The sequence below is a fragment of the Candida theae genome, assembly GCF_024610275.1.
Source record: "Candida theae strain CBS 12239 chromosome Unknown scaffold36, whole genome shotgun sequence".
Classification (NCBI taxonomy): Eukaryota; Fungi; Ascomycota; class Pichiomycetes; order Serinales; family Debaryomycetaceae; genus Lodderomyces; species Lodderomyces theae.
In genome coordinates, this window is record NW_026261426.1 from 12063 (window position 1) to 32278 (window position 20216).

The 20216-nt window shown below is 40.7% G+C and overlaps 14 protein-coding genes across 14 annotated transcripts; 7 read left to right on the forward strand and 7 right to left on the reverse strand. All coding sequences in view use genetic code 12, as the record gives it.

Annotated features, from left to right (window-relative positions):
- Nucleotides 1-526: 526 nt before the first annotated feature.
- GPD2 (Gpd2p) lies at nucleotides 527-1642 on the forward strand (the record flags this gene model as incomplete). Its single annotated transcript, XM_051751434.1, has 1 exon — nucleotides 527-1642. The coding sequence occupies one exon, from the start codon at nucleotides 527-529 to the stop codon at nucleotides 1640-1642; it is 1116 nt and encodes a 371-aa protein (XP_051609306.1).
- Nucleotides 1643-2488: 846 nt separating this feature from the next.
- Nucleotides 2489-4345, forward strand: KGF57_002152 (PLB2; the record flags this gene model as incomplete). The annotated part of the gene is made up of 1 exon (XM_051751435.1): nucleotides 2489-4345. The coding sequence occupies one exon, from the start codon at nucleotides 2489-2491 to the stop codon at nucleotides 4343-4345; it is 1857 nt and encodes a 618-aa protein (XP_051609307.1).
- Nucleotides 4346-4473: 128 nt separating this feature from the next.
- Nucleotides 4474-5538, reverse strand: KGF57_002153 (uncharacterized protein; the record flags this gene model as incomplete). The annotated part of the gene is made up of 1 exon (XM_051751436.1): nucleotides 4474-5538. The coding sequence occupies one exon, from the start codon at nucleotides 5536-5538 to the stop codon at nucleotides 4474-4476; it is 1065 nt and encodes a 354-aa protein (XP_051609308.1).
- Nucleotides 5539-6800: 1262 nt separating this feature from the next.
- ISA1 (Fe-binding Fe/S cluster assembly protein) lies at nucleotides 6801-7670 on the forward strand (the record flags this gene model as incomplete). The annotated part of the gene is made up of 1 exon (XM_051751437.1): nucleotides 6801-7670. One exon carries the CDS (start codon nucleotides 6801-6803, stop codon nucleotides 7668-7670), a length of 870 nt encoding a protein of 289 aa, XP_051609309.1.
- A 57-nt stretch (nucleotides 7671-7727) lies between these two features.
- Nucleotides 7728-8201, reverse strand: KGF57_002155 (uncharacterized protein; the record flags this gene model as incomplete). The annotated part of the gene is made up of 1 exon (XM_051751438.1): nucleotides 7728-8201. One exon carries the CDS (start codon nucleotides 8199-8201, stop codon nucleotides 7728-7730), a length of 474 nt encoding a protein of 157 aa, XP_051609310.1.
- Nucleotides 8202-8380: 179 nt separating this feature from the next.
- KGF57_002156 (uncharacterized protein) lies at nucleotides 8381-9055 on the reverse strand (the record flags this gene model as incomplete). The annotated part of the gene is made up of 1 exon (XM_051751439.1): nucleotides 8381-9055. One exon carries the CDS (start codon nucleotides 9053-9055, stop codon nucleotides 8381-8383), a length of 675 nt encoding a protein of 224 aa, XP_051609311.1.
- Nucleotides 9056-9180: 125 nt separating this feature from the next.
- On the forward strand, nucleotides 9181-9879 carry KGF57_002157 (uncharacterized protein; the record flags this gene model as incomplete). The annotated part of the gene is made up of 1 exon (XM_051751440.1): nucleotides 9181-9879. The coding sequence occupies one exon, from the start codon at nucleotides 9181-9183 to the stop codon at nucleotides 9877-9879; it is 699 nt and encodes a 232-aa protein (XP_051609312.1).
- A 269-nt stretch (nucleotides 9880-10148) lies between these two features.
- KGF57_002158 (uncharacterized protein) lies at nucleotides 10149-11198 on the forward strand (the record flags this gene model as incomplete). The annotated part of the gene is made up of 1 exon (XM_051751442.1): nucleotides 10149-11198. The coding sequence occupies one exon, from the start codon at nucleotides 10149-10151 to the stop codon at nucleotides 11196-11198; it is 1050 nt and encodes a 349-aa protein (XP_051609313.1).
- Nucleotides 11199-11215: 17 nt separating this feature from the next.
- On the reverse strand, nucleotides 11216-12184 carry SEC20 (Sec20p; the record flags this gene model as incomplete). The annotated part of the gene is made up of 1 exon (XM_051751443.1): nucleotides 11216-12184. One exon carries the CDS (start codon nucleotides 12182-12184, stop codon nucleotides 11216-11218), a length of 969 nt encoding a protein of 322 aa, XP_051609314.1.
- Nucleotides 12185-12402: 218 nt separating this feature from the next.
- Nucleotides 12403-13893, forward strand: KGF57_002160 (RNA exonuclease; the record flags this gene model as incomplete). Its single annotated transcript, XM_051751444.1, has 1 exon — nucleotides 12403-13893. One exon carries the CDS (start codon nucleotides 12403-12405, stop codon nucleotides 13891-13893), a length of 1491 nt encoding a protein of 496 aa, XP_051609315.1.
- A 13-nt stretch (nucleotides 13894-13906) lies between these two features.
- MOB1 (Mob1p) lies at nucleotides 13907-14746 on the reverse strand (the record flags this gene model as incomplete). Its single annotated transcript, XM_051751445.1, has 1 exon — nucleotides 13907-14746. One exon carries the CDS (start codon nucleotides 14744-14746, stop codon nucleotides 13907-13909), a length of 840 nt encoding a protein of 279 aa, XP_051609316.1.
- Nucleotides 14747-15160: 414 nt separating this feature from the next.
- NAB3 (Nab3p) lies at nucleotides 15161-17677 on the forward strand (the record flags this gene model as incomplete). Its single annotated transcript, XM_051751446.1, has 1 exon — nucleotides 15161-17677. One exon carries the CDS (start codon nucleotides 15161-15163, stop codon nucleotides 17675-17677), a length of 2517 nt encoding a protein of 838 aa, XP_051609317.1.
- Nucleotides 17678-17836: 159 nt separating this feature from the next.
- On the reverse strand, nucleotides 17837-19384 carry CDC37 (Cdc37p; the record flags this gene model as incomplete). The annotated part of the gene is made up of 1 exon (XM_051751447.1): nucleotides 17837-19384. One exon carries the CDS (start codon nucleotides 19382-19384, stop codon nucleotides 17837-17839), a length of 1548 nt encoding a protein of 515 aa, XP_051609318.1.
- A 236-nt stretch (nucleotides 19385-19620) lies between these two features.
- On the reverse strand, nucleotides 19621-19986 carry KGF57_002164 (uncharacterized protein; the record flags this gene model as incomplete). Its single annotated transcript, XM_051751448.1, has 1 exon — nucleotides 19621-19986. The coding sequence occupies one exon, from the start codon at nucleotides 19984-19986 to the stop codon at nucleotides 19621-19623; it is 366 nt and encodes a 121-aa protein (XP_051609319.1).
- Nucleotides 19987-20216: the final 230 nt, after the last annotated feature.

Genomic DNA, 20216 nt, shown 5'->3' on the forward strand with positions numbered 1-20216 from the left:
CTTAACTATATAAACGGAAAAAGAAATTAATAGAAGAAGAGGGAGAAAAAGAAACGAGAGATGTCTTTTGGCGCATAGCTTGAAAGAGGTGAGATGCCGATGAGAGAGAGACATACGTAGATGGGAAAACACTGAAGAGGTGCAAACCTATCGATTGACCCTCGGAATGCGGCGCAGGTAAAAGTGAATACAGAAAAAGAAACGAGCAAGAGTATTTCAAAGGAGGGGGATCAGTGAAACAGCTCAAACACAAAAGTAAAAAGAGATATTAGGCGCGATACAGAATATTTGTACTGCTACATACAACATTATAATGCAATATCGGAGTTTTTTTAGTTGTCTATACTCTCTTTGTACGATGATCTCATTTGCAAGTATATTACACCCTTCAATTGCTCAGTTCTCTGGATCTTTTTGTTTCCATATATAAATAGAATTCAATTTCCTCCTTCCTAATCAAATTTAGCTTTTCATTAAATCAAACAAACATACATATACATATATATACATATATATATATTCAGCAATGACAAACTCCCTTCCATACAAAATTGAAAAACCATTCAAGGTAGCAATCATCGGTTCAGGTAACTGGGGAACTGCAGTTGCCAAATTGGTTGCTGAAAACACTGCTGAAAAGCCGGAAATTTTTGAAAAAGATGTTCAAATGTGGGTTTTCCAAGAAGATATCGATGGCAGAAAGTTGACCGATATAATAAATCAAGATCACGAAAATGTCAAGTACTTGCCAGGAATCCAATTGCCAACCAATTTGATTGCCAATCCCGATGTCGTTGATACTGTTAAGGATGCTGATTTGTTGGTGTTTAACATTCCACATCAATTCCTTGGTAGAGTCAACAAGCAATTGAAAGGTCATGTAAAACCAACTGCTAGAGCCATTTCATGTTTGAAAGGTTTGGAAGTTGACCCAGAAGGTTGCAAATTGCTTTCTACGTCGGTGACCGATGACTTGGGTATCTATTGCGGTGTCTTGTCCGGTGCCAACATTGCAACCGAAGTTGCTAAAGGTAAGTGGTCAGAAACATCCGTCGCTTACACTATTCCTAAAGATTTCAGAGGTGAAGGTAAAGATGTTGATGAATACGTGTTGAAGGAAGTTTTCCACAGACCATACTTTCATGTCAGAGTCATACAGGATGTTGTCGGTGCTTCAATTGCCGGTGCATTGAAGAATGTCGTTGCTTGTGCTGTCGGTTTTGTCATTGGTGCTGGTTGGGGTGACAATGCCAAAGCAGCAATCATGAGAATTGGAATTAGAGAAATCATCCATTTTGCCTCTTATTGGCAAAAATTTGGTATCAAAGGTTTGGCCCCACCAAACCCATCTACTTTTACCGAAGAGAGTGCGGGTGTTGCCGATTTGATAACAACTTGTGCTGGTGGTAGAAATGTGAAGGTTGCCAGGTACATGATTGAACACAATGTTGACGCATGGGAAGCAGAAAAGATTGTCTTGAAAGGACAAAGCTCGCAAGGTATTATCACTGCCAAAGAAGTTCACGAATTGTTGGAACATTTCAAATTGCAAGATGAATTCCCATTGCTCGAAGCTACGTATAAGATCATTTACGAAGGTGGCAAAGTAGATGACTACCCAGGTATTTTAAACAGTGATTAGATTTAGAGTAATTTAATTGTAGCATGTACATTAGATAAATAAAGGTTACTACGTGTGCATACAACTCACTAATGCACAGGAAGTACTCCCCTTGCTTGTCATTTGCAAATACTATACTTCAAATTAATCATCGGAAACAGCAGTAGATACGGGTGCAAGAAAGTTGAAGAAAGAAACACGCGGTAGTTGTTTTTGTGGGGAGGATACGGATAAAGGGTATGTTCATACGGAACCACTAAAATTTAAAATAAACCGCGTTTCCCCATCTTTCTCATGTACTCAAAGTCCATTGCGTCGATTGTGTCCATTGTCTCTCATTTCAACGTCTTTTCTAACCAAGGGACGATCGACTGATTCCAACAATCACTCAAACCACATTGTGTTGCAGCACTGTCGCGGTTTTTTCCGTTCCTTGTCGATTGCACGTGGGCAGGATTTTACAACAGCTCCCCCAACCACAAAAGCAAAATTAACAATAATGGCGGTTGCGAAAACAATATCCGCATCTCCTCGGTACCTCGCCGAATAATGAAATAAACGTTTGTCTGCATACACGCGTGGAAGAGCTTTTGCTAAACTCTTACAAACAAGAACAGTTCCGTTTTAGAATAAAGAAAACCGCGTTTCGTGGAGAGCGTTGACATATGAGTGACAAGGAGCCCTATTGTCTTTAATGTTTACGTTTCCATATCAAAGGTATCATCATCATCATTGAAAAAAAAAAAAGGAAAAAAGAGAAATAGATCCCACGTTGCAGTGCCTGTAAAAATTCAGTTGGATATATAAGTGCCTGCAGAACATGGCTATCCTTGTTTCACTCCAGTCTATTTTCCCTCGACAACGACGATGTTCTTTTTAGTATTACTTCCGCTTATTGGTATAATTGCAGCATCTTCTTCGTCACACGGGTATGCTCCAGTTTCAGTTTCTTGTCCAGGAGGCCAGTTAACCAGATCATCTCTCTTAGGGCTCAATCCTGATGAGAAAAGATATGTGGATCAGAGATACACTGATGTTGCCAAACCCAATTTGAGATCTTTCCTTGCAGGAGCCAATTTGACTGATTTTGATGCTGATTCATTTCTCGACCAGGCAAATCCTACGATTGGTATCACATTTTCTGGTGGTGGTTACAGAGCACAGCTTAGTGGTGCAGGTCAATATGCTGCTTTAGACTCTAGAACCAATGTTGTTAATGGTAAGGGTTTGGGAGGAATTTTGCAGTCAGCCAGTTACATCTCAGGTCTTTCAGGTGGATCATGGTTACTAGGATCTTTGGTGAGCAATAACTTGATATCAATTGATGAGTTGATCGATCAAAATACCCTATGGCAGTTGCAAAACTCATTGTTAACCAACGGAGGTGATATTGCAAACCACTTGGATTACTGGAACCTGATCAGTGATGAAGTGGAGGGAAAGAAGAACGCGGGATTTGATGTGACCATCACTGATGTGTATTCCCGAGCATTGAGTTATCAGTTGCTCACCAACTCACCATACGATGGGGCAGGATATGCATTCAGTTCCATTATAAATCAAAGCAACTTCCAAAGCTTTCAAGCACCTTATCCTATTCTTGTTGCACTCGGTAGGGAACCCGGACAATCCGTTATTAATCTCAATAGTACCGTCATGTCCCTAACTCCGTTTGAACTTGGTAGTGAGGATCCTTCCTTGCAATCATTTGTGCAAACAAAATATGTAGGAACGCAATTGGATAACGGATACTCAAACAACATTTCGTGTGTCAATGGATTTGATAATGCTGGTTTTTTCATGGGTACTTCCTCCTCATTGTTTAACGGTGTGGTACTCACTTTGGACTCACCACAGCTCCCACCATTTTTAAGGAACTTGATTAATACGTTTATTGTTAATCCATTTGAGAGGTTGAATGTTGATGTTTCACACTATGTCCCCAACCCATTCTACAAAAGCCGTGATGCAAAGAATTCAATTGAAAGAAGTGATAGCTTGTTCTTGGTTGATGGTGGTGAGGATGGCCAAAATGTGCCTCTTGTACCTTTGCTCCGTCGTAATTTGAGTGCCATTTTTGCATTTGACAACTCAAACGATCACTTAACCTGGCCCGATGGGACTAGTTTGATAAAAACATATGAGCGTCAGTTTTCACCACAAGGTAAAGGCACTCCATTCCCATACGTGCCAGATCAGAAAACGTTTAGAAATTTGAACTTGACTGCAAAGCCAACTTTCTTTGGCTGTGATGCAAAGAATTTATCGTCCTTAACTTCAGACATATATGACGTTCCGTTAGTAATTTACACCGCCAACCGTCCATACACCTATTGGTCAAACACGTCCACCTTTAGGCTAGAATACCAGATCGATGAGCGTAACAACATGATTGCCAATGGGTTTGCAGCAACCACTAGGTTGAATGGAACTTTGGATGAAGAATGGGATGCTTGTGTTGGATGCGCCGTAATCAGACGTGAGCAAGAAAGGTTGGGAGTTGAACAAAGCGAGCAGTGTAAACAATGTTTCCAAAGATACTGTTGGGATGGTACCATATATGAAGGAGAACCAATTGGAGACAACTTTGATGACAATGGTTTAACTGTAGCTGCCACCTATTACAATGCTCAAAATGTGCCAGGTTTCCACAATACTGGTCCAAATATCAAACGTGACCAGGTGGTTATTGCCAACCAACAAGATTATAGGGACGAAGCTTAATCGTAAGCGGCTTCATTTCTAGTTCGTTTGCTTTTGTGCCAGGAATACACAGCCAAGAAGTCATAAAAGTAGTATCTATAATCGTAATTGTGTACAATCATCATCTATTCTCTAAACTAAACTTTCTATCATTGAATATGCTCTCGGCTCTTCTGACTCTTTGCGGTGTTTTGACTTTTCTGACTACTTTGTGAACGAGTATCACTGGTGACCAGCTCCTCATCCTGGTCCTCTTCATCGTCATCAATCAAGAAATTATCAGTGTCAAAATCAGTAGAGTTCAATTCAATCTCATTGTGACTTCCTATTTCCAATTCGTCGGCAAAGTTTCCAAATACTAAAACGTCATCGTGAATGACACCCCTCTGGTGGAAACTGGCTAACTTTTGTTGCATCTTGACATAAATCAAGTAAGTGGCTAGTGATGCTGCACCAGCAGTGATAGCTATACTGATTACGTCAACAACTTTGGACATCCCTGAGCTCTTATCACTTCCCAAATCTTTCAACTTGCTGCCAACAAACAAATGTATAAATAGCTTTGGGGAGGTGATGAATGTAGCAAGAAAGTATGTCAAAAGTGGCAACTCCGGTACTGCAGCCAAAGCTCCATTCGATAAAGAGTATGGCAATGGACAGAGTCGTATCAAGCATAGCAACAATAGCGAGCTATCTTCATGCAACACTTCAGCAAAAGCCCTAAACTTTTCGTTGTATTGCACGAGTCTAGTAGCTTGGTTTTGTAGTAGGTACCGGAACACAAGAAATGACGCAGTGCAGCCTGATACTGATGCAAATGCCAACAATGGCCATCCCTGTGGGAATCCATACACCATTCCCGTCAACATACTTAAAGCGGTGAATCCAATTAGTGGTGGGAAACTCACAGTGAAAACCAAGGCGAAAATGATTACCCGACCATATTTCAAATCATGCCATTTATCTGATAAATTGATTAGTTGGTTGATCAAGTATGAGTGGAAGACTATAAACAAGATTCCAGCTATTGCGAGGAGGATACACCCCGCTGTAACAAGGACCTTTTTGATCAATGATTGTTCATTGAACCATGTCCGTATTTGATTTGAAAAAAGTATTGATGACGCCACCTTGTCGGCAATAAGCTCTCTTATAGAAGGGCTTCCATTTGTTGCAAATTGGTGCTGCTGGTCATTGCTTGACAATTGGGGCATCTCCGATTATGCTTTTGATAAGGTAGTCGAGGCATGTAACTTTTGCCTTGAAATTATTAAGAGAAGCGAGAATACGTCACAAACTATGGCGGTGACAATTTTTTTTTTATTTTTTTTTCACTCAACCAATGTCAATCACAACAAACATATCAGGGGAAGGGGCAACTTCGGAATCCACTCTTCATAGGTCTGAAGTGCCTGGTTTTCCATGTTGCATACCCTTTGTACATTGTCTTGCTTTAAACTCTCATAAATCCCATTTTTCATGTACAACCTCTCTACGAAACGCCCTCTATACGAAAGAGTCAAAATCCCTCTACAGTTGTTTTCAACTCGACTGCAAGCTATTTAACTCCCAAGCCGTGCAATAGTATCTCCAATCTAATTTCACTATAACTTATTGGATCAACTATACTCCTTTCTTAGTGACATGTTTGTCGCAAATATTGGAGTTGTCGCAAGTTTGAGTTTTGCAAAACTAAAATTTGAGACATTTGATGTCATAGTCCAAGTGTCTTTGGACCGCTGTTAACGCTTGTGATTTGGTAACATATGTTACACTAAAGAGGCGTGAGCATCTGAGAGCAAGTAAGTAAACTGCAAAAAGTAGAAAGATGTTTCTTCAATTCTCCTTTGAAAGCGAACATCAATACGTGCTTTCTCGGAGTTTTTGAACAAATTTTGTGTTGATTTGAACGCAAAATATTATCAATGGACAATAGGTATTATAAAGGCAACATTGCAGAACATATGCGTCAATTAATAGATTGAACCATTCAAAAGAAATGGTCTTGCTCGCGTCTCGACAAATCAACGACAATGAGTAGCTTTCTCCTGGTTAAGATTTGCTCCTTTTCTTTGACTTCTGTCAGTTGACCATATTTCGGAAACGAAGCGGTGCTTTATTTTTCTGCTGCTCTATTGATTGACCAATCAAAGTCGAACAAGATACGATTACTGTGCGTTAGATTGTTTGTATACAGTCCTTTGTATGTACTCAATATAAAGTGTGACTACCATTAGTAAGAAAAAAGAGCAAAGGTCGTGCGCACGGTGCAAAGTGTTTTCTTTTATGGAGAGAGAGAGAGTGTGTGTGTGTGAAAATAAGAGACAATACAGACAAAGGGTCAAAAATCATCTTACAGATTAAAAGTAAAGCAGAAATAGAAACTTATAAAAAAACACTATTATATCTACCACAACGTACTGGTAAATTGCCCAATACAAACACCCACCAGCATAGAAACTAGCTATTATACACAATGATCACCCGAAGGTTGCCAGCTGTGCAATTCAGAAGATACTTATCTCATGAGTTGAAAGAAAGCAACAAGAGATTCATTCAAACCACACCTACGAGTACGAGGACTAGTTCAAACTCTTTCTACAACTTTCAACACGAGAAAACTAGGGAACCGCAACTACTTGATAGAAACTCGGGGTCAAAATGGGCAAAACACTCGTTGGAGTTTCCCTCGCAACCAATCAGTGCACCAAAAGAAGCTAATGAAGAATCCCAATCATCAAAGGCCCCAGTACGGAGGCTGAGGACATCGAGATTCAAAACTTTCAATAACCTTACCTCTGTACAACCATCAACATTGAAAACGGCAAACTCAACTCCGTTCAAGAAACCCTCATCCGAGACGTCATCCCCGTCACAGGTGATTGAAATCACATCAGATCCAGCAGTACAAGCAGCATCATCCTCAATACAGAAGAAACCAAAGCCATTAACCACTGAAACCATACCAAAGACAAACACAGCACCCTCCACCCCAAAGAAGAAACGCACATTGCGTCCACGTAAAGCATTAATAACGCTATCTTCCAATGCAGTTTCGCATTTACAAGCATTATTGGATCAACCTGAACCCAAGTTGATTAGAATCGGGGTTAGGAACAGAGGATGCAGTGGATTAACTTACAACTTGGAATATGTTGACAAGCCTGGTAAATTTGACGAAACTGTTGAGCAGGATGGCGTCAAGGTACTTATAGATTCAAAAGCATTGTTTTCAATTGTCGGTTCCGAAATGGATTGGTTAGATGATAAATTGAGTTCAAGATTCATTTTCAAGAATCCAAATTCAAAAGGCACTTGTGGTTGTGGTGAATCCTTTATGGTATAGAGCTATATACAAACTTTTAACGAATGGCTTAATAGTCAAGATATTATTTATATACAGTTATTTGATCTTTCGACATTCGAAATATGTAGCATTGATGTCGTTGGGCAAGGAACAAAAGTATTCGTGCTTTTGCATAATCTTGAACAATTCAATCGAGTTTATTTGCAACTTGAGACACGTTTTGCCACCGTCTCTATTCGACGTGCATATGATACTTTCTTTGGTATCCTTTTCCCCATCTATAACAAACATATTGGTTGGCGGATAGTTGTGAATAAAGTTGCCAACTGTCGAGTCTGCATCTTTAAATGTTTTTGCATCGTTTATATGCTTGAGTTTGATTTCATGAGATTGCGAATCTGAGCTCAACTGGTTCAAGGTCGTTTCAATGTCAGAAGAGTCATTGATTGGTTGTCTTGCATTTGGATGAGGAATTTGCTGATGAGACCGCTGCTCTATATTTGGTGCAGCCAATGGAGGAGTTGGTGGTGGAACTTCTGTTTTCTGAGAGCCAAACGATAACCAACCCATGTTATTTATTGCTGTACGAAGGTATTTTGATAGGTGAAAACAGTGAAGCTATGTAGGATTGCTACATTATACAAAGTTGGTAAATCTGCCCCTCCACCCAAGCGTTGGAAAAAAAAAAAACAAAATCTATAGAGAGAGAGAGAGTGTGTGTGTGCGTGCGTGTGTGTTTATATACAGGATCACAAGCATAGTCCTAAACTTTCATTCAATCTCATCAACGTCGTTAGGTATTGCTTGTACGTTATATATAGGAGAGTTTCGCTATCATGTGTTTTGCTTTTCTTCTTATTGGTGTTGTCATTTTGTAGTTGGCGCAACTGGTCAAGCCATTGAAACTTGTAGTCATATTTTATCTTCCATGGGCAATCCAAATCCATACGAAGCAAGGTACTGATAACTCGTGATTCAGTTGTGTCAATGCTGGCTCTCACCTCATCCTCTATCGTAGACACGTTATCTTCTGCATGCGGGTTTTCGGCCGCCACAGTGTGATTGAATACAAAAGTCAATGTAGCGATGGTTCTCTGTTCAAGTTCGTCGTCAGAAAGAGGTGGGAGCTCGAGGAACTTCTTCCGTTTGAGGTTGTAGTCCACATTTCGAAAGTTTCTTTTCACTAATGCAACATAATCGTCACTGGTGATGTCTGGTGTCGTGTAAGGGTTGTCATCTACTTTGAATAAATTTGGTGTGCATTCAAAGTTGCGTAGCTTATAGAATCTTTTGTATAGTGCACGTAGTTTTGACTTGAAGTTGGGTAGTTGCTTGATTTGGGTAATAGTAGAGTCGATATTGAAAGCAGGGACATTGAATATTAAACCTTTTTGGTGCTGTCGTAAAGCATACCTGAGGCTCATTGGATGTCTAAAGAGAAACACAGACACACAATCGCATTTTTTTTCTTTTTTTTTTTTTCCCACTCCGTGTCTCTTTTCTTTGACCCCCTTTGGTTGCAAATCAATTAAACCTCTTTACACCACGTATGTCAATCATAGTCAGAGAAGGCAACACTTACTACCAACTCGAGCTCAACTACGATACAATCCCTGGTGTCTTAGCTATACCCGCTTCCACGTTGTTTTTGGACTTTAAGATTTACATCAATTCACATCTTGTGACAGTGGTGGACAATGATGAGTTGGTAAGGAGTTTGGCCGCTAGATTCCAGCCATTTTGGAACCACTGCCTATATGATTCATCCATCAACATATCAGACACGCCAGCCGTCACCTTTACCCTTGTCTGTAAAGACACAGTTTTTGCATCAAACAGATTGCCCAAGATTCACTCCATACAGTTTCGTCTTTCTGTATTGACACTTGACTCCGAGATCAATTTGGAGACTCTCTTAGTTGCATTCAACTACTTAATGGTATCGTGGGTCTTGAATGAAGAGTTACAATACCCGGCCATTTTTTCCCCAACGGGTCGCCAATTTATCAAACTCAATTTGTTTTGGTACAAGAAAATGTACTACGAGGTATTAGAAACTCACTTAGACGACGAAGAAAAAGTCATTTCAAGTTACATCGACATTGTTAAAGTACATTATACCACTATGAAGTTGATGAGTGGTGCCGAAACCTTGTTTGACTCTACGAGGAGCAACAGGGGGAGAAAATGTATCTTCGAGAAATGCCCTTTGAGTTTAGTCGTTTGTGCCCATTCTGACTCAAGCTGAGACCAGTTTCTGTGTGGGTGTAAAGTAATTACGCGTACTTGCAAGGGGGTTGCAATTGTACGGTTAAGGTGGGAGATCCCCCACTTGCAAGTCACACAATAAAGGTGAAGTTTTTTCCGACAGCGTGGAGGGAGTCCATGAGCCACACAATAATATTAGCGCGAGGAGGTCTCTGGCTATTCTCCGAAGTATATAAAAAGAATACAAAGTTCAGTGAAAAGAAAAAGGGATCATTGTAATACTTCAATACTATTGTATCCCCACTGAAAATGTCCTCCTCACAACTTAAACTCGCTGTTGTTGGTACTGGTATCTTTGCCACTGACACCCACTTGCCAACTTTCCAAAAATTGCCAAATTTGAAACCAGTTGCTGCGTACAACAGAACTAAATCAAAGGCAGAAACCTTTGCTACGAAGGCAGGTATTCCCGAAGGTAAAGTTTACGATAAATTGGAAGATGCTTTCAAAGATCCAGAGGTGGACTTTGTTGATGCATTGTTGCCAGTTCAGTTCAATCTCGACGCTGTCAAGTTGGCCATTGAAAACAAGAAACCAATCTGCTTTGAAAAGCCCATTGCAGCAAACTTGGCACAAGCTAAGGAGATTGTTCAATTGAGTGAAAAAACCGATTTGCCAATCTTGGTTTTGGAAAATTGGGCATACTTGAAAGCTATTACCATCTTGAAGAAGGAAGTGATTCCCCAATTGGGTGAAATTGTTGCATTCACTTATAATGCCACTGGTCCCTGGAACGACAACAACAAATACTTGGCTACTGGCTGGAGACAAAAACCAGAACACATTGGTGGGTTCTTGAGTGACGGAGGTGTACATCAATTGGCTTTATTGACGGAGGTATTGGGTAATGTCAAGTCTGTCAGTGGGTTGACCAAACAATTGAGAGAGGAGAGTGGTACTGATGATATCTTGTTCTCAACTTTCAATTTGAACTCAGGAGTAATTGGTACATTCACCTATGGATCAGCTTTTGGTGCCACGGACAAATCCACCAGCTTTACAATTTTTGGAAAGAATGGTTCTGCAACTTATGATTGGTCTCCATCTTTAAGTAAACCAAAGATTGTTTATCAAACTGGAGCCAGTGGCCAAACTAAGAGTGAAAAGAAAACAATTGAAATTGATGAAGTAAACACTTTTGAACAAGAGTTTGAAAATTTTGGTGAGGCAATTGAGAAAAAGGATAAGAAATTGATTAAAGTGCCACCAAGCAAAGCTTTCCATCATTTGGCCATTGTTGCGGCTGCTCTAGAGTCTTCAAGCAAAGGTGGTTCTAATGTAAATGTAGAATTAGCTTAGAGTATTCAAAACCTATATTATAGTTCGTCAACTAATCGTGCAGTTGTAGTTATGCTTGAAATTATAGTTTCTAATGTCTCAGATGCAGGTTCCTCAAACACTTCACTCAATGCAGTGGAAAGTACCACAGCAGTAGTTGAGGCAATTACTCTGAGCGTGTCAGCTGTCTCCTTACTAGTTTCGGCTTTTGATCCAGTCCCCAATATCCAATTGAAAATATTGAATATCTTGAACAATGACCAAAACAAGATCTTCAACGGTCTTCTCAACACTCTTCTATACAATACCCAGACACAACACAAGATGAAAAACCCCATACTAAGATATATTCGTTGTCGATCCAGTTTATCTTGCTTTTCAATGAACTTGATGATGCCTCTTGATTTATTCAATAAATCACCAAATTGAATAAAGCTCTCGTTCAATTTTGTCAAATCTTTCGTTTGCTGATCTATGGCATCAATGTTTAATTCGGATTGCAAAATTGACGTTGATAACAAATCTCGAGATTTTTGCAATGAAGATGTGATTTTGGTATTGTGTTGGTTGATTTGTTGGGCAATTGAAGCCTCGGCTGTTTTTCGAGAAGACCTATTGGAGAATAGTTGATCCCTAGCTGATTGATGCGTACCGCCGTTGCTGTCATCGCTTGTTTCATTCTGTGAATCCGAGAGTAAGTTGAAATGCACCAATCTATACTGTTGTATTTTCACTTGTTGCTCTTCATTGAGATAAAGCTGCACTTTTGTAAACTTTCGCTTGAGTGCTTTCAATTTCAAATCGTAGATGCGGTATATAGAGTCATCTGTCGAGACTGACTTCATGATTCGTAGATAATCTTTATACTCAACCAAATGTTGGTTGATACGAGCAACAATTGTCGGGGAAGAATTGTCATCGTCTTCGATATTCAATGTCAGCAATAGATTATCAAAATCGGAGTAAATAGTCTTCTGAAGATGATCCAACTTTGAATGTATGTCCATTGTGTGAGTGAGTGAGTGAGTGAGTGAGTGAGTGAGTGAGTGAGTGAGTGAGTGAGTGAGTGAGTGAGTGTGTGTGTGTTATACAGTTCTGATTGCTAAGGACGTATTGGGGCAGCAGAGAAAAATCTGTTGAAGTATTTCTTTTGGTTGTTTGTTTTGGCAGTCGTTTGGAAAATTGTAAGAAATCATTCAAATCTCCATTTTCATTGCATTTCCCAATGACAAAACACAAAGGAACTAAAAAGCCAATTGATCCATCAAAGCTAACCCCTCAGTATATTGAAGAACAGCGACGAATACGAAATGAAAGAAAAGAACAGGAAAGGCTAGCAAGGGAAGCCAAGGGTATTTTTGACTCTCCTGAGCCAATTGAAAAGTTTATCAAACGACCTATATTGCAAGTACAGGCTCCAGAGGAGGGTAAATTCACCTTCAAACTTATGTCATACAACATACTAGCACAGTGCCTAATTCGTCGTGATTTATACCCCACGAATGGCAAGATACTTAAATGGTCAGTTCGGTCGAAAATCCTACTCGAGGAATTACATTGGTATGACCCCGACGTGCTTTGTTTGCAAGAGTGTGATAAAGTACAGTATCTTCATTTCTGGCAGGAGGGGTTACAGAAAGTGGGGTATGACTCTAAATTTTATCGATTCAATATCAAAAATCATGGGTTGGTCATTGCTTTTAAACAGGATTGGTTTACTTGCAAGCACCAGTCGTATATTAAGTATGATCAAGAGTTGGAGTATGAAACAGATGAACCAAGACTTCCGGAACCGAGAATCATTACAAACAATGTTGGCTTTATGTGCTTTTTGGAATTCAAACCAAATTTAATTCTGCAGTATCCATATTTGGAGGAGAGAGGTGGCGTGATTATAGGTACCACCCACGCGTTTTGGCACCCGTTTGGGACGTATGAGCGGACAAGACAAATGTATATCCTTTTGCACAAATTAAAAGAGTTCGAACGAGTAATGGCGGTGATCAGGGGGAACACCAAACCAATATACTCCTTCTTTACGGGTGATTTGAACTGTGAGCCTTTTGATGCACCATATCTTTCAATGACTTCAAAGCCAGTTCAATACAATGATAAAGCAAGGAATGTATTGGGCTGTTCATTGAGCTACACTTTTTCAAAGGAAAGAGCTTTGGATGAACACGAGAACCCTAATGGGGACGTCAATGGCGACGAGTCTAGCTCCAATGATGATGTTGAGTCAGAGGTTGAGTCACAACATTCCGAGGATGGCGAGTCTGCTAGATTTGATAATCCCCTGGATCCCGAGCCCAGCGAATTTTCACTCATGGAAGAACAGAATAAATTGATCCAACTGCTTGAGGATGCTCATAATGGTATTGACCGTCGAGCAATATCGATGTATTCTGCTGGATACGCACAAGTTCACCCAGAGAATGCCACCGAGTTTCGCAACGAGCCAAGCTTTTCCAATTGGGTTGATAAATGGAGTGGAATGCTCGACTATATTTTGCTAGTTGTGCCCTGGTCCAAGGACGAAGATTACACGAACGATTTAGACACCGATCAATCACTTGAGAAATATAACATTAAACTCACAAAATTGCTAAAGCTACCCACTGCAGACGAAATGGGTCCTAAACCCAATGGACAACCCCGATTATACCAATACCCTTCTGACCATTTATGCATCATGGCGGAAATACAGCTTTTATAGTACTGGTGTACAATCACCTATTCAACATTGTATCAACCAAGTCTTCCAAAGGCCCATAATCTTTTCTTGTGAGTAGTTTAAACTCATCAGCAAACAATACGAAATGCTTCAAGCTTGTATTCAAATGACTCTGCAATCCCAACTCTGTGACCTCATGAAAATGGTGACAGTAAATATGAGCGTAGATTCTAAATAATCTTTTGAAAATCGTTTTAACCAATGTGGGAAATTGATGAGGGAAAGGGGCACCAATTTTGGATGGGAAAATGTTGTCATTATCGAAAAAGTTTTGCACCCAATTCATCAAATTCTCGATATACTCACATGCTGGTAGGGATACTGGTCTTTTGGGTGAAGACGGAATACTAGAACCATCATTCGAAGAGGTCTGGTTGGAGTCTTGCCACAAGTATTCGTATTCTTCAGTTGCAATCATGCGAGGACATGTTAAAGGCGAACAGAATTCAGTTATGGCACCGTACAACATATTGATTTGGTTGTAAAAATCGACAACGTGAATAGCCAACCATTCGTTCAAGTCTTCATCGCGTGGTAGCTTGACCGCCTGGATCAATGCGTTATCTGACCCCAAAGTTTGCTCGGCGTAATTTCGAATATCTTTATGTGACGTAACTGGTTGTCCATTTGCCGCCAGTGCATCTGTATATACCGTCTTATATGAATTGAGTTGGTATTGCTGCTGAGGGGTCTGGTTGGAGGATAACTGGGGCAGATCATAAGGAAAAGTTGAGTTGCTGATTGGTTGCGGACTCGATATGGGAGATGATTGTTTTAGCTTGAACCCCCTGGTTGATCTCAAGGAATGGGTATTGAAGTTTTGAAACAACGCCATCTTTATTATTATTATTATTTTTGTTTAGTATGTGTTTGTCTAGTATGAGTAGCTGAAGTAGGGAAGTTGATCTGTTCTCCAATTAGGTGATTTGTAAAAGTGAAAGATACGATATGATATGACCTTGGATGTTGCTTGTACCGAATCTTTTGAAACCAGGAGAATGTTTTTTGTAATGTTTTGATTTTTGCCCTTTTCGTCAATTTTCAAAATTTACTTTAGATTTCCCGAATAGGTATACAATGGAAACAAAGCACTTCTCTCATCGTAGGTACAAAAGAAGTCCCCCCCAAAAAAAATTAAAATAAAAAAAAAAAAGAAACAAAAATTCAATATTCCGACATCACTGTAATAAAGTCAGTCCTTTCAAATTTAAGCTGCTTTTGCACTGTCAAGCATATCCAGTGAAAAAATATGGAAGTCAATCCTGTTAGCTTGAAAAGACATACTAGCACTGGAGACAGCGACGAGGAATATGAGCCCACAAATGGCCCCTCGTTGTCGGCACATAATGGTGACATTGCCAAGTTCGAGGAGGGCCAACTTTTCAATCCTCTGCAAATGCATCAAGAAGAATCAAACATGGACGAGTTTCAAAGTGACTTTCCCGCTTCCGACAAATCTGACATGCTGGCAAATGGTAGTGAGTTCGACACCCATGCACTGCTGAGGGAGAAGCAAAATGAGCCCGACAGTGCTCCACAACTAGAAGTAGATGTGGCCCAAGGCAGTAATCTTGAACATGAGTCTTTTATCCCGGAAGAATTAGCAAATCATGAAGATGATACTGAGCAGAGTAAACCGAAAGCTTCAGAAAGTAATGACGATGCTTATGATCCCGACCAATCAAACCCTAGCGAAGACTCTACAGTACATAAGCCAGTGGAGGATCCTGAACACAGTGAGCCGTATAAACCTGAAGCGCAAGTAAAGAATGAAGATGAAGATGAAGATGAAGATGATTATGATCCTGAAGCAAATCAAAAGCTGGCAGCCCATTTACCAGCACCATCGTTGCCTAGTAAGCCACCGATTGGATTGCCTCCAAAACCGCCGCAAAGTGCTAAATCGAATCCGTCGACATCCCCTATAAGTACTCAGGGAGAGATGGCAGAAACATTGCGTAATGCGTATAATACGTACGTGCATAGCGAACTCGCCAACGATGCTGCCTTTCTGCAACAACCGCAAGAAGTACAAGTTGAATCCATCAAGGCACTTTTGCGCGAGCGCGGCATTGACTTGGGAGAGATAAACTATGATCAAGTATACTCTTATAATAAGCCACACAAACACTTGAAAGATCCGATTCCTTTGGTTCCTGTTAGTGAGTTTTGTCGTCGACCAAATATCACCGAGCCACTGACACAAGAGGAAGAGAAAGAATACGAAGAATTCATCAAACGGGAGAATTACTACATGGATCTACAGAACTGGGATGAATTTCCCGATAAGCTGAGGTTATTTGTGGGGAACTTGCCTGCAAACACGATCTCAAAACAAGACCTATACAGAATTTTCCGTCAGTACGGAGAGGTTATTCAAATAGCCATCAAAGCTGGTTACGGGTTCGTTCAGTTTAGAGACACCGAGGCATGTTTAGCTTGTGTCAAAGGAGAAACTGATGTTCCCTTACATAACAAGGTGTTGAGATTAGATGCTTCTAAGCCGCAAAAGTCAAGGAGATCAGGAAATCCCGACGTGAATAACCCAAATTTGGGCTCACGTGGCAGAGAGAGACCTGCTGAAGATGAACCTGCACCAAAGAGGAGAAGGGGGAATATTGATTGTATTGTTTACATCACCGGAAAATCGTCAGTGTTTTTCATAAGACAAGTTAAAAAGGCATTTGCCAATTCACAGGTGCAGATTGACACAGAAGATGTGACTCAGAGGAACATCACTGAAGTACTTAGTGAGGCTGCATATTCTGGATTTTTGGGCGCTTGTGTGGTCAAGGAGAATAAAGTCGACGTCCAAACGTACGAAGCACAACCCAACGGCGGCATTAAATTTGATGAATATGCGGACATTGAGCCTGAAGAAGCTGCCGAGGTTATGGCAAAGGCCAAAATAACCAAGTACGGTGGCAATACTCCATCTTACTATGCTCCAGATGCCCCAAGCCATCATGATAATGCTCAGGAGAAAGGCAATAGACGTTACGACCATGACAGGAATAGGGGAAGGAATAACAGACGGGGAAGAGGCAGACACGGGAATCAAGGTAATTTTAGTAATGACCACTACGGTCGCCACAAGAATAATTTCTCACACCAACCCTGGCCAAACGCTGATCAGTTTCAACAATTTTCTTCAGCTCCACAACAGCAAGTGTATGGTCAAGTTCCACAATCTCAGTTTCCCTCATTTAATAACTCACAATTTGCATCCCCATACCAGGCACCTCCTCAACAACCACACTCTTACAACCAATTCACTTCGCCACAGATGAATTCGAATCAGCCGAACATTTCTCACGCGTTGCAATCTCTAGATGCGAATCAAGTACAGAGTATGATTAATCTCCTACAGCAGCAACAGCAACAGCAGCAGCAGCAGTCCCCTGGACCAGGGATGCCACCGCAGCCATATTCTATGCAAAGTCAGCATCCAACAGCTCCGCCCCCTATGGCGGCACCAGCACCGGCGCCAGCACCCGCGGCATATGGACAACCACCTCCATTGAATTATGGCGATCGAGGTCGTAGAAGGGAACCAAACTATGCAGCTAGGAACCGACCTTACGGAAACGTCCCGCAACCTCATCAGAACACTTCCTCGGGGTTCAATCCAGGTCCTCCGAATTCTGGACCCAGTGCTTTATTATCTCGATTACAATCCGGTAGTTACAACCAAGCTGGAAACACACAGCAACTGGGATCTAACAGCGCTCTCATGGAGACATTGCAAAAGTTGGCAAGACGATGAGCTGATTGGATGTGGAAAAGCCTCTTTGTAGCAAGTTGAGCACAATAAGAAAAACAAGAACACTACAGTATTTTCTTCTGTTGATTTAATTTTACGTGACCTGATCTTCTATATACCATTTCTACTGACACCAAAAAAAATTCCAACCGACACACCCTTCTAGTCAACTACATCGTTGGTATCCTCGTGTTCCTGCTCGTTGTATTCCTTCTTCAATTCTTCAAATTCTTGCTCATCTTCCAAGTACCCGTTGATTCCAATGACCCCGCATTCATTGAAAATCTCCAAAATCTTTTCTGCCTCCTCCACTTTCAACTTGGCAAACTCCTTGTTCACTTCATCCAAACTTTGCGTTTTTATTGCAGTTTGAAATTCCGTAGGTAATTTGGAACTAAATATTTCATACTCTTTAGTGCCATCCTCAGGGATATTGACAGTCAATGTAGTGTTTTCGTCTAAAGCTCGTAATTGAATCAATGCCTCTTCCTCATCATTTGCTGCTCTGTTTGCTTGTTCTTGCTCAATAACTTTGCATCTCTGAGTGATGTGATTAACGGTGTTGGTATACTCTTCATTGAAAAATCCCTGGACTTTCTCCTCATTTTGGAACTTTGTGAAAAACAACTTGATCGCTCTAATCGTGTCATCTCTCGATTTATTATTACCCCTAATCTGCACAACATACTGTAAAAGCAACGCTTGGTGAACAATTCTCTTCGTGGCGGAGGGGTCTCCGCTCAATTGTGCATCAAATGCCGTCATCATCAAAGCATCCTTTTGTTGCTCTGTACAAATTTTGGTGTGCTTGATCAAGTAGTCAGCCGATGCAGATAAATCTTTAGGATCAATGGAACCAAACTTGTCCGTTTCGGGCATGAGCTCGAGCTCATCTAACAACGCCTTTTCAATCTCTCCTCCATCGTTTTGTGTCTGCACATGTTCATTAGTACTTTCTTTTGGAACATTGGCAGGATTTGCAGTTGTTGGACTAGTTGCTACTTTCAGATCTGCCTGGGCCACATTAGGCTTCTCTTTCTCAACCACTTTTTTCTTGTCTGTCACCTTTTCCTCTCCTTCTTCCTCAGGTTTATCCTTATTCATAAAAGATCGATCAAAACCAGTATGGAGGTCGTCACTAACTATGAGCTGCGCCTTTTGGTTCAACAAATCGTCCAATTTGATAGTCTGCTTACTCAAGACATCGTCGATCTTGGCCCTGTGCTCTTTCAAATATTCCCCCAATTTTGCACCATCTGCCTTTGCATCGGCGTGATCATCCTTTATTTGAATAAACAAATCTTCAATCATTTCATTGTAAGTTGGCGTGTTTTCAATCTCTTCTCTGTCAAAACTCAAATCTTGTAATCCTTTTCTCAAAGTGTCACCCTTGCTTGCAATCAACTTTTCGTAATCAAACTTTTCATTCGAATCAAACTTTGATTTCAAGGTGGATAACACTAATTGGTCGTTCAACAATTGCTCAGGACTTAGCTGTTCAAGCAAGTACTCAACCCTTTCGTTCAATTTGGCATACATCGTCAACTGGACAAGTATCGATTTGATCTCGATGTTTCGTTGCATCCGCTTTTCATGGATATCCCTCTGCTTCCATCTGATAAAGGATTTCTTATCCACGTTTGGATGAACTTCGACATCCGAGTCATCGGAGATTTCTATTTTGTCCCACTTGGAGTAATCAATTGGCATATTGTGTCAGGTTGTAGATGAAGGGGATATTAGTTATCGGTAAGAGGTGTACTTATGTGTGAGTGAGTGAGTGAGTGAGTGAGTGAGTGAGTGAGTGAGTGAGTGAGTGAGTGAGTAAGTGCAGTGGTCTTATTTCTACAGTGTTTGATTTGCCACGTCGCAAATCTACTTTACACGACATAGATCTACACGCGACAATATTCACATAACAGCTTTACATTATCTATGTAAACTATTTACGCCGTACCATTTGGTCTCAACCCAGTAAAGAAAGCTAAACCATACCCAGTGGTTTCAAATGTTATAGTTGTACCTTTTGGAAAATAAAACACATCACCTGGAGAAACAGAAACCTTGTGTCCCGTCTCATCAGTCAAGGTGTATTCTCCCTCCACTTCCAAAATGATCTTCATTTCATCGTAATCATACTTGTACACCAATGGTTCTCCCTTTTCTTGCCTGTAAAACCCAGCAGAGATTTGCTTATCTTTTGGAGCATCCGAAGTGAAAATGTCACCCAAAAAGGAATTGTTACCTGGAGATGGAATTTGAGGTGGTTTAACCTTCTGTGCTTCAGCGGCTGGCTTATATTGCATAGGCATTTTTGATTGTGGAGTGTGATTGAGTACAGGAAGAGTGAGGGGATAAAACTAAACTACATTCTTTTCGATGTAGAAGGTGGGAAAGTCTAGTATTTATAATGTGGACCAGAGAACTCAACACTCTATCACACTGAAAGTTTTGTCCCGATTGGGTTTAAAGATCCCGGTTGAAGACAAACGCGGGTTGAAGTTTTTTAATGCGCGGGAAATTTTAGTCCTTTTCAGATTTA